We start from the raw sequence: 12,334 nt of genomic DNA, 5'->3' as shown, positions 1-12,334 counted from the left end.
CCCCGAAAGTAACGCCTCCGGGAAAGAGACGGAAGCGGGATTGTTCTTCTGGCCTTTGTGGCTTCTAGCGGGATAATTCTGCCCGCCCTTTTGTCTGAAAGAGTGAGTGGCGATTTTATTCTCGGAGGGGCGGGCGGGTGGGGAGCGGTCCCAGCCTCAGAGCTGGCGGGGGAGCAGCAGAAAGGCGCCGCTTTCTATCCCGCTCGGGGCTTTGGGTGAGGGCGGAGCGGGTGCAAGGTGTGGTAGCGGGAATACGTGCAAGTTGCGCGATTTGTACGGACCAAAGGACGGGGAAATGAGAAGCAATGCGGAATTGGGTGGGAATTCGTGTTTCGCAGATGCTTCTGGTGAAATCCGGTGGATATTTCCTTGGAAGTAAGGCCCGCTAAATTTAATGGAATATATTCAGAGGTAAGCGGGTCTTAAGATTGTGGATTTAAATGTGTACTTTAACGCCGGAAGCTAGTAGCTATGTATGGGATATCTCTCGTCTTTCCCCCTTCCTTCTCTCTGGACAGCACAAAGTTTGTTCAACAACCTGTGGATAAGGGCAGGGTTTCTCAAATCATTTTTGCTTTTTTACCTCTCTAAACCCCCCAGAGTTGCTAGTTGATCCGGTCGTTAGCTGGGGGGGGGGGGGAGATTCAGTTTGGTTTTCTATCCACGCAGTTTATTAATCTAAACTGTATCATAAAAAGGGTGATCCTTTAGAAATACGGCATGACTTCTGGGAGGGTGATATATAGCCCACATTGAAAACCACTGAAATAGGGAATATCCCAGAAAGGTTTGAGATATTAGTACTAGCTGACATTGTTTTCATTTCTATTTAAATTATGACCATTGTGTTGTTTTTTCCTCTGGAAAAACTATCCAGGCATCACAGTGTAGCAGTCTGGACTTTGAACTTGCACATGAGGCAAGTTTAATGTTTTTTACTTAGGCATTGACATCTTTACTGTTGTGGTTTCACAGACTCTGAAGAGGTTCAAGCATTAAATTATTATAAACCCAGTGTCAAATTTAAAGCAATCCAAATGACTTGGCAGTTCTGAACTGCCTTAATATGGAAGAGGATTTATAGCTCAAATGATTGCATGTTAGATTTTTTTCCTGGCTCTGAGTGCAGAAATTTAGTTGGCTTTCCTTTTTTAAGGCTTCATTGATCTATTTGCCCTAATTTTCAGGTTTTTTTCTGAAACGGGAGAGGTCACAAATGTCTTCAAGGAATACATCACTGGAGCACAAAAATGCACAGCAGAGTCGTTCTGTCCATTATGATAAAGTATATGTGGATTCTTCTTCACCAGAAGATGCTGATGAGATATTAAATTCAGAACCTTTGCCACCACCTCTTCCATTGCAGCCACCATTTGGACCTGAATTTTATCCAAGTGACAATGAAGACTCAACTGAAATCCCTGATATCAAACCAGTGAGAAAATTCATTCCTGATTCATGGAAAAACTTCTTCAGAGGAAAACGAGGTGATCCAGAATGGAATAAGCAAGTATCTGCCATTTCAGATGGAATTCAATGCTCTCCACCATCATCTCCAACACTTACTCCAGTGAAAGCAGACCATATTTCAACACCAAGTTCTTATCAAGATCCATATGGAGGATCAGGAGGCACTTACACTTCACAAAAAGAAGCTGAAGGTATTCTCCCCCCGGATCCATATGGCTCTCTGGGAAGGCACACCCAGGCTTTGACATACAGTGAGAAAGTAGAAGCTTTTAACCTCAGATATTCCTACATGAAATCTTGGGCAGGATTGCTTAGAATCTTGGCTGTTGTTGAACTGCTCTTAGGTGCAGCTGTATTTGCTTGTGTCACAGCTTACATTCACAAAGACAATGAGTGGTACAACATGTATGGCTTTTCACAACCATATGGCTATGGTGCAAGCAGCATGTATGGTGGTTATTATTACAGTGGACCCAAAACTCCTTTTGTTCTTGTTGTAGCAGCACTTGTTTGGATAGTGACTATCATAATTCTAGTACTTGGTATGTCAATGTATTACAGAACTATTCTTCTGGATTCCCACTGGTGGCCTTTAACAGAATTTGGAATCAATGTGGCTTTGTTTATTTTATATATGTCAGCCGCTATTGTCTATGTAAATGACACAAACAGAGGAGGACTTTGCTCCTATAATTTATTTAACACACCAATGAATGCTGCTTTGTGTCGTATAGAAGGGGGACAGACAGCAGGAATTATTTTTTTGTTTGTAACAATGATTATATATCTCATCGGTGCAATAGTTTGCCTAAAATTATGGAGACATGAAACTGCGCGCAGACACAGAGAGTTCATGGAGGAGCGGGTAAGTTTCAAGTACAGCCACCAAGCTGTGCTTCTAGATATGTTTCTAAATGAATGATGGAGTATATCCAGTGGTGAGATTCAAATATGTGAACATCCGGTTCTCTGTGTGCATGCCGCTTCCAGAAGTCCATTCTGGGCCTGGGCAACAAAAAATTAGCTACCGATTCTGCCGAAGTGGTGTGAACTGGCTGAATCCCACCACTGAGTATATTGCTTCCATAAAGGTTCTTTCCTTTATTTTTTTTCTCTTAAAATTCAGAAAAAATGTATCAAAGACAGCTAGGGAGAAATAGAGCTTTTGGAAAGTTAAAGAACATTTTCAATCACTGCAGATCCCTAAAGAAATTTCAATAAAGGGGTAAAAACCTATTTTTTGCAATCCTTGGATTTAGGAAAAGGCAGAAAAGATTTCCTCTGTAATTTTTTCTTCGCATAACAGTCCTTCAAATTTTAGGGTAATCTGCAAACTAAAATATATTCAATTCTCTGCATTGATAAAAGAAAGCAAAATATAATAAGTATCTTCAGAACCAAGTAGATAATTAACTTGATTTTACTAGTAAACTTGCCATTGTTGCTTTATATATGCGGTCTTAACCAAGAGTTGTAATTGAAACTAAGCTTTAAAAGGAACATTTTAAAATAGAGCTATAAATATAAGCCATGTGTATTGATTATACTATGTCAATCTTAATGTAGTGTCTCACAACTTTTTTTTTTAATTGCTCTCTAGTTTTAGAAAGTGATATCTACAAGCTTGCTATCAAAAAATTTTCAACTATTTTAATTTCCGTGTACAAGCATTTAATTATGTCAAGTTCCTTATTTCCTGTGTAGGTAAAGCTTTGTGGAAATCACTCCTTATTCTATCAGCCATTGAATACAGCAGCACTGGATAATAAAAATAAAAAATAGAAAGTTTGCAGTTAAAACAAAATATGCATTAAAACAACAATAAAACCACTCAGGATTGCCTTGAACCTCGAGATGGGTAGCAAATAAATTTAATAATAAAATGGGAAGAAAACAGTTAACATTTCAAAAGTCTGCCTAAATAAAAATATTTTTCTGTTGGCAAACCAAAATACTATCTGTTTTTGGAAGAGAATTTGCTTTCATACCAATTCTCTGCACAGGTTTAAAAAAGGCAAATACACCACTACAATATATATTATGTCAATATAAAGTGAAATGAATTTGCATAATAGCATTATCAGCAGTTATAGTCTGAATGTATACATTTAATACTGTTATTTCTGTTTCTTTTATTAGATGAAGTCACAATCATTTGGCCCAAAAAGAATGGTAAGAATCAGAAGGACATATGTTCTGTTTGTTTTGTAGTTACTGAATTTGAGTTGCCTCACAAAAGTGTTTGCTTCAAAAAGATATGAAAAAATATTAATTCTTACAAAAAAAAAAATCTATTTAGTGAAAATTCACAAATGTTGAACAGGGCTTTTCAACCTGTTCACCCATTGTACCACTTTTAGGATATGGCAACATCCGAGTACCACCAGTCGCCTAGCAAGGTGTCAAAAACTTGATAACCAAAAAAAAAAAAAAAGGAAAAAAGTGATAAAGTACAGGTAGTTCTCGACTTACAACAGTTCGCTTAGTGACTGTTCAAAGTTACAATGGCACTGAAAAAAGTGCCTCACAAGGCACAGCCGAACAAGACACCTGCCTGCGCGGCTGCACTCTTCCTCCTGTCCGAGATTTTCATTGTTGTCAGCATTTCCGTTGAGGATTGGCAGCGGAGGTAGGGGGGGTGTTTGGTTTTTATTACCCCCGTCTGCTAGGTGGTTGCAGCAGGTTTTGGTCACTTCACATGACCCTGGGACACTGTGACCGTCATAAATATGAATCAGTTGCCAAGCATCTGAATGTAAATCACAAGACCCTGGAGATGTTGCAACATTCCAGCTGATTGGCACTTCTTCTGGGCTCAACAGAAGCACCAGGATCAGTGCCGAGCTCCAGCTGGAGCCTGGTGCTGATCCTGGCGCTTCCACTGAGCTCTGACAGTCATGAAGAAGCACTGATCCTGGCGTTTCCGCTGAGCCCTGACAGCCCTGCAGCTCCAGCTATCTCTCGCTCAGGCTTGTGCAGTGCTGCCACTGGTTCAACTCATTCCCTTCCCCTGCTACCATTTTTCTAGGATGGTCGCGTACCACCTGCCAGGTGCCAATGTACCACAGGTGGTACCCATACCCCTGGTTGAAAAACCCTGTTCTAGTATCAATACCACCTTATTTCCCTCCCTGATGTTGAACTTTTACAGCAGTATCTTGTAGTTATTGCTACCTACAAAACCCAATGGAAAGGCAGGAAAGGTTTCCTCTTTTTATGAGTTCTAAGAGGCAACGTGAAAGTTTTCAAAAATTAAAGTACAATTTGTTTCCCAAGCCCTTCAAATGGGGTTATTTGGGGTAGGACAGTGGGTAGTACCTTAAGCCTCTGTAACAACATTCTATACAAGATGCCAGTGGTAATATTTTGCCTGTAAAACTTCTTGTCCAAATGAATTTAGAGAGTATCTAACACAATTGTTTATTTCAACAAACTAGCACTAGAGGTTGGAATTGTACTTTTAGTTATTTAATGCAAACTTGAGCAAAAAATAAAACTTTTAAAAATTCTTTTTACGTAGTATGAAGATCATGAAAATGACATGTCCAAGGTAGCAATAAAGACACCGAAGAGTGCAGAAATGAAGCCTGAAGTACTTAATGGCTATATACCAGCAGGACATATTCCTAAACCAATAGTGATGCCAGATTACTTAGCGTAAGTATATGTATTTTTAGCATGCAAAAGAGCATTTAAGATCAGTATGTTAAACCCTAAACCACAATTTACAAACAGCACTGGTTTGATTTCTATAATAAACTAAAAATAAGACACATTATAAGATTTAAAAATGCAATATATAAACCCAACAATGTAGTTTACTAAGCTGTAACGGTTATTCTGTTATTCATATTTACTTATTTTTGAGTTATTTTTACAAATAACTCAAAAGTGGCAACACGTGTTCTTTCTGCTATTTTCTCCACAACAACAACCCTGTGAGGTGAGTTGGGCTGAGAGTGAGTGACTGGTCCAAAGTCACCCAGCTGATTTTCATGGCTGAGACAGGAGTAGAACTCACCGTCTCCTAGTTTCTAGCCTGGTGCTTTAACCACTAGACCAAACTGGCTCTCCTCCTAAAAGGTTTGCTGCTTAAGCTGTAATGTCACAGCTTGAAAGAAGTCTTCCTATTTTTTAAAAAATAGAAAGGTACATTTGATTTTGAATTTTAATTTTTATTAAGCTTTTGGAAATCATATATTGGAGTCACACATATTAAACTGTAATGTGGCTTGTTTAGATTTGGCTTAGTCTTTATGTGAACTCAGCTATTACATTTTAAATATCTTAGGGTTTAACCAATGGTCACTTTGTCAAATCATACTTTAATCATGTGATATGTAAACTCATTAACTTATTGAAATGTTTAAAATATCTGATCCAGTCCATTCCACCAAATGATTTCCAGATAAGTATTGTCCTGATTTTTGCAATCCAAATATTGTATGCCAAGGGAAACAATGATTCTAGTCCTTATTGATGGAATTTTTAATAATCTGTATATGTTAACATTTTAAATGTTACACATTTTAAAGTTAAATTTTCCATATTCTATAATACACACATTTACAGTTTACTGAAATGTTGACATGCCACTGATCGAAAGCTTATTGTTTATAGAAAATACCCAGCAATTCGGACAAATGAGGAAAGAGACCGTTATAAAGCTGTATTTAATGATCAGTTTTCTGAATATAAAGAGCTGTCTTCTGAAGTTCAGGCAATTTTGAAGAAGTTTGATGAGCTAGATGCACTTATGAGGAAGCTTCCTCAGCATACTGGAAACACTCTTGTAAGTATGGATTTAAAGTTTATATTTAGTAGTAGATATCGAAAGATAAGTTATCTGATCAGTAGTCTAATCATGATAATCCCTTCATTTTTGGAAGTCATTACATATTTTATGTTTCTTACTAAGTTCCATTCCAAGAAGGTCTTGGTTACTGTTACATAACTTTACACTGTTATCTAATAGTGAAATGATTGGAGCTAGTAATCACTATATGCGTGGTCTACTTTCTTGGTGTTTGTGATGTAGATGCATCTGTCAGAGACAACAGCTTCTGACAGAACTCAGTGGTTATGCAATTCTTACCAAAGTTGCAAAGCAAGTGATCTCTTTATGGTGATATTCAACCTTTACTATGAACAAGTTAAGTGTTCGACTAGAACACATGTGGCATTGAGAGTTATTACTGTACTCCTCTTCAAGTGGCTATCTTGTTTAACAACTTTTCATGAATACGACGGTAATTTTTTAAAAAAATCATTTTCCAACCAGTGTTGGAAAGCACTTACAAACAAACCATGCACGCTGGAATAAGAGTAAAGGCTGGTGTGATTGTTATGAGAGAACATTAATTAAATGAGACAGCAACCAATAATTTTCACAGTCTCTAATGACAATTTTACTTCCAAGTTAAGGAACGAATTGCAGTCGTTCTGGGAAAAAAAGGAGGAAAGGTTATATTGCTTTTTCTGGGGATCCATTATTCTTTTTTGTTGGTTATAAAGTTTTTGATTGTTTATAATGTGTACTGCTCATGAGTCACTGAAGCAGTAGGTGTGAACTTAAATGGACTCCAGAAGATGGTAGAGGACAGGAAGACCTGGAGGAACATTGTCCATGGGGTCGCGATGGGTCGGACACGACTTCGCAATTAACAACAACAACAACAACTGCTCATAGTCATTATGGTGTCAGAAATAGTTAAACATTAATAGAACAAAACACAGTACAAAATAGAAAATAAAAGAGTTATATAAAACATTATAAATTTAAAAAGTAAATGAAATATGTATTAATATTTTACATTTTTTCTTATTAGGAACATGATAGAATTGCCAGTGTTCTCCAACAGTATAAAAAGAAAAAGAATGTGAGTATTGTCTTATTTATGTATTCATTGCTGTCAGTGACTTTGATGTCCAGAGCAATAATAACACACCAGGGATGCCCTGGACCCATGAGCTTTTAGGATTTACACAAGTTTGCTGATATTAAAAGAGCCATTATTGCAAAGAAATGACAGACTATAAGATTAAAGCTCAGTGTGTGTCTATGTGAGTGTATACAGAGATGCATGGATATATACACCCCACATGCAAACCTTATGACTCTTTCTACCAAATGTGCATCCTACATGCTAGGAACTCCTTGCTTCTCATCAGGAAGAACAGTTGCTCTCTACATTGTTATTGCAACAGATCAGTCTACTCTCAGTCCCTTTGCTTCTTTTTTTTAAATAATATTTTATTAGTTTTCTAATTTTACAATTAAACATTTAAACATTTAAAAAGCAACGTGGTGACTGGGTAATCAATAATTCAATAACATACATAAATCTTTGGCACAAATCTCAAGTTGCAACATCAAATATTTCCTCTCTTTTTCCCTTAATATTTACTATCTCATATTAGGCTAATATAGTTATTATTATTATCAACTAAGTAAAAACCATCTTTGTTACATTTATTAATAATGTTTAGCTTATACATATTTTAATTGTGTTTGCATTCAATCCTTATATACAATCAATGCCCTGTTATTCTTTTAGCCTTACTCTGGTTTTCTTCCTTTGCCAACTAACCTTCCATGTCAGTAGATTTAAATCCTTAAACAGTTCTCCCTCTATTATTATATGTATTTGGAATAAGAAAAACCATTTGGTTACAGTTTTTTGGGAAGAACTAGCCCATTTGTATTCATTTAATCGTCTCCCTGTTACTCAAATTTCCCACAATTGTCCTGATAGATTTATCTTCCATTCAGTCTGTTCTTCTTCCTTTTCTTCAAATTTCTTCTGATTTATGTAAAAAGTCTTTTTCATTTTCAATGTTGTCACTCCCTTTTCTGATTTTTCTGTTGGCTGGATCTGTTGGTCAATTGGGTCCTCTGTCTTAGTATTTAGTTGTTCCACTTCTTCTGTTACTTTCTGCATTATTAGTTCTTTGGTTGTAGTCAAGATCTGGGTTTCTATATCTAAGCTGGCATCTCGTTCCTTTATGTTGCATCTTATTTTGTCACAAGCTGAAATAATGGTTTCATGTATTGATTTCAACATAGAAAGGATTTTTTCCTGATCTTCATCCATATTCGCTTGATAATGTGTTAAGTTGAAGACTTTAAAATCAAACATTAAAAATAGTTTTTTGTTTTTTATAACTAGGTATGGGACATCTATTTCATGTGTTGTAGGCAGTCTTTATAGTGGAAATTGTTTGCCAAATAAGAATGTATAGTCCAAAGTATTCCATCATCTCGTGTAATAACAGCAAATAGGAAATAGTAAAGAAATAGGAAAGCAATTCCCCATATATAACTCTGAAAATCAGTAAAGGTTTACTTCATAGTTCAGACAGGTCAGATATGCTGCCCTAAAATTGCTTCTTTACAGCTGAGTTTTTCACAGGTGGTAAGAAAGAACTATTAAGGATAAATTGCTAAAACAAATTATCCTTCAGAACAAAGTTTTCCTTAAGTTTTATTTTTCTTTCATCTTTTATTCAGGATATAGAAATACTAATTTCATCAGTTAAATGTATTGCTTACAACATTACAAATGGAGGTAGTCCTCAACTTACAGCCATTCACTTAGTGACTGTTCGAAATTACAGTGACACTGGGAAAAAAATGACATTTCCTTTTTTTCATACTTATGACTGTTGTAACATCCCCATGGTCATGTGATCAAAATTTGAATGCTTGGCAACTGGTTCATGTGTAGCATGTTCTAGAGTCATGCAATCACTTTTTGAGAATTTCCAACAGGCAAAGACATTTGGGAAGCCAGATCCATTTAACAACTATGTTACTAACCTAACAACTGCAGTGATTTACTGAACAATTGTTGCAAGAAAAGGCACAAAATGGGGCATAATTCACTTAACAACTGTCTCATTTAGCAACATAAATTTTGGGCTCAACTGTGGTTGTAAGTTGAGGACTATCTCTATGCAAATAAAAGACATAAGAAAATGAAGTTCATATATTTTATGATTTATCCAGCTAACACAAAGTGATAAAACATTTCAAAATTTACCTACTGAATCATTTGTATTTCAGGATCCCACATTTCAGGAGAAGAAAGAACGGTGTGAATATCTAAAGAACAAACTTTCTCACATAAAACAAAGAATTCAGGAATATGACAAAATTATGAATTGGAATACTTAGAATGACTTTAATTTTACTAAGAAGATTTTTTTTACCATTTTAAAATATTTATTACCATTATTTTATATTTTTCTTGTAAAATTAGTAACTAAAATCTACTATGTATATTGTGAACTGAGGCAAAGTTTTATCTATTGTAAGATGGAAAACTGTCTAACAATGCAGTTAAACCATGTGCACTGTTGATGATCCTATTCTAAAATAACATAAAATTAGTATTTTTTTTTGTTTTAAATTCAAAATATTTGTATTTCTGTCATTGAGATATTTTCCTAAATATGAATAAGGTGTAAACAGGTATCATTGCCTTAATTCAGTTATATGAAATGCAGTCTTTCAGAGATCCATGTATGTATGTATGTATGTATGTATGTATGTATGTATGTATGTAGGTCTTTGGTTATTCGGGTTTTCTCCCGTGTAAAATTGGAAGTGTCATGGCGACGTTTCGACAAAGACACCAGTCTGAAGATGATGAATGGGACTTCGTCGAAACGTTGCCAAGACACTTCCAATTTTATGCAGGAGAAAACCCGAATAACCAAAGACCTACATACAAACACCCGCGAAAACCTCAGAGTGTATACATATATATATGTAGGTCTTTGGTTGTTCGGGTTTTCTCCCGCGTAAAATTGGAAGTGTCTTGGCGACGTTTCGACGAAGTCCCATTCGTCATCTTCAGGCTGGTGCTTTCAGCTTCGTGCTTCGAGGAGCAATGTGTGGTCTTAGCTGTTTCTTCCTGTTAACTGCCAGTGGGGGTATGAACTGATTGGGTGGGAGCTTGGCTGTGTTCTGATTGGGTGGAGGTGTGTTCTGATTGGTTAGGGGCGTGGCTGTGGGAGCTTGGCTGTGTTCTGATTGGGTGGAGGTGTGTTCTGATTAGTTAGGGGCGTGGCTGTGTTTTTTGTGAGTGTGGGTCTGGTATCATTTTTTGTGTTAGGGAGTCGTTTGTCAATAAGGGCGGGTTTCCAAATGGCTGGTAGGCGGGAGGTATCATCTCGCTTGTTCATGCTGTGTGGGCGTTTTCTATCTCGATGGCTTCTCTGATTATTCTGTTATTAAAATGTTCACTTTTGGCAATGGTTCTGGTATTTTTAAAGTCAATTTCGTGTCCTGTGGCTTTAAGGTGTTGGACCAGGGAAGATGTTGGTTCCTCTTTTTGACTGAGTTCTTATGTTCTTCAATGCGTGCACTTATTCTTCTGTTGGTTTGTCCGATGTATGTGGTGGGACAAGTGGTGCATGGGATTTCGTATACTCCTTGATTTTCTAATTCAATTTTATCTTTGGGGTTTCTAAGGATGGTGGATATTTTTCTGTTTGTGCAGAATGCTGTTTTGATGTTGTGTTTATGGAGTATCTTACTGATTCTGTCTGTGGTGCCTTTTATGTATGGGAGGAGGGCTTTGCCGTTTTCTTGTTCTTCGTCTTGGATTTTAGTGGGGGTTTCTTTTTGGATTAGGTTTGTAATCTTATTTCTTTGGAATCCATTGGATGTTAGTACATTGGTGAGAGTGTGTAGTTCGGTTTTTAGGTGTTGTTCGTCAGCTAAGTGTTTTGTTCTGGAGATGAGTGTCTTGGCTGCAGAGTTGATCTGTGCTGGGTGGTGGTGTGAGAGAGCGTGCAGATAGCGGTTTGTGTGTGTTTTCTTCTGGTAGATGTGTGTCCTAGGGAGCCATTGGATTTCTTGTAGACTAAGAAATATATATTCTGTCATGTATATATAATTGCTTTATGTGCTAGGGTGCCACTTAACTATGTATAATGACCTACTTGGAGGGACAGGGAATCAGATTAGTACAATTATCTTGTTCGGCAATTTCCTTTGGATAGTCATACATTTTAAAATTAAATAATTTTGTAAGTTTAATATTTGTAAATCTTGACATTCTAAGCAAAAATTGGAGTTGTATTTTTGTGACCTGCATGTATTATGCAACAAATAGGTATATGAGATTCCATCTGACAGGGCTGTGGCATTTGAAAATATCTCAATTATGCAAAGTACAACCTTTTTGTTGGAGGGATAGTTACCTTCACGATTTTCTCACTGGGTCATTTAGATGTAGAAACAGAAGTTCTGGGATGAATAGCATCCTTGTAAAATTGATTCTGATGCATAAAGGGAACTAAATCTGAATGTTTAGATAACTCATTTTATTTGAAAATCTCTGCCAACTTTATTTCATAGGTAATGCATTTTGAATATACAGTGCAATTTTTCTCAGAGAAAATTATTAGCTCTGTATGAGAATATTATTAGGAAAGTGTTAAAAGAGAATGTAAATACTATCTAAGAAAAGCAACATTCAACTAAAATATTTTCAGACTGATACTGAATTCTACTTTTCTGCTGAAAGACAGTCTTGTCGTGTATATATCATTGAATTGTCAACTAATCTTACCTCTTAAATTCAGATTGGAGAGTGATTATAGCTGACTTTTTCTAAACAACAACTTGAAATGTTGATTGAAATGACAGGTGCAGAAAAATTATTCAGGGCATTAAACAGCACAGTTTTTTAATACAACTCTCAGAAAATAGAAATCCCACAAACGTATCTTTTTATAAGTGAAGTGGGATGGAGAAGATCTTGCTTATAAGTTCATATATTTTTCTACATATTTATATTGTATCCTATCACATTTTTTACAGAAGAATCTTAGCACATTGTAGTGAATTTCT

At 36.3% G+C, this 12,334-nt stretch overlaps 1 protein-coding gene across 4 annotated transcripts; it reads left to right on the top strand.

Annotated features, from left to right (window-relative positions):
* Positions 1-10: 10 nt before the first annotated feature.
* MARVELD2 (MARVEL domain containing 2) lies at positions 11-10,115 on the top strand. Of its 4 annotated transcripts, none has more exons than XM_039320745.1 (7): positions 11-104; positions 1,189-2,335; positions 3,610-3,642; positions 4,991-5,127; positions 6,091-6,262; positions 7,299-7,349; positions 9,536-9,646. In XM_039320745.1, exons 2-7 carry the CDS (start codon positions 1,217-1,219, stop codon positions 9,644-9,646), a joined length of 1,623 nt encoding a protein of 540 aa, XP_039176679.1. In that variant the 5' UTR covers positions 11-104; positions 1,189-1,216. The 4 variants fall into 4 exon arrangements, with proteins under 4 accessions (XP_039176679.1, XP_039176681.1, XP_039176678.1 ...); XM_039320747.1 differs by having other exon boundaries at positions 34-102; positions 1,367-2,335; positions 9,536-10,115; XM_039320744.1 differs by lacking the exon at positions 11-104 and adding an exon at positions 190-411 and having other exon boundaries at positions 1,188-2,335.
* Positions 10,116-12,334: the final 2,219 nt, after the last annotated feature.

Source organism: Crotalus tigris, unplaced genomic scaffold, assembly GCF_016545835.1.
Source record: "Crotalus tigris isolate CLP2741 ecotype Arizona unplaced genomic scaffold, ASM1654583v1 scf7180000023687.2574627, whole genome shotgun sequence".
Classification (NCBI taxonomy): domain Eukaryota; kingdom Metazoa; phylum Chordata; class Lepidosauria; order Squamata; family Viperidae; genus Crotalus; species Crotalus tigris.
The sequence above is the reverse complement of the archived record's forward strand: the minus strand, read 5'-3'. Positions and strand labels throughout refer to the sequence as shown.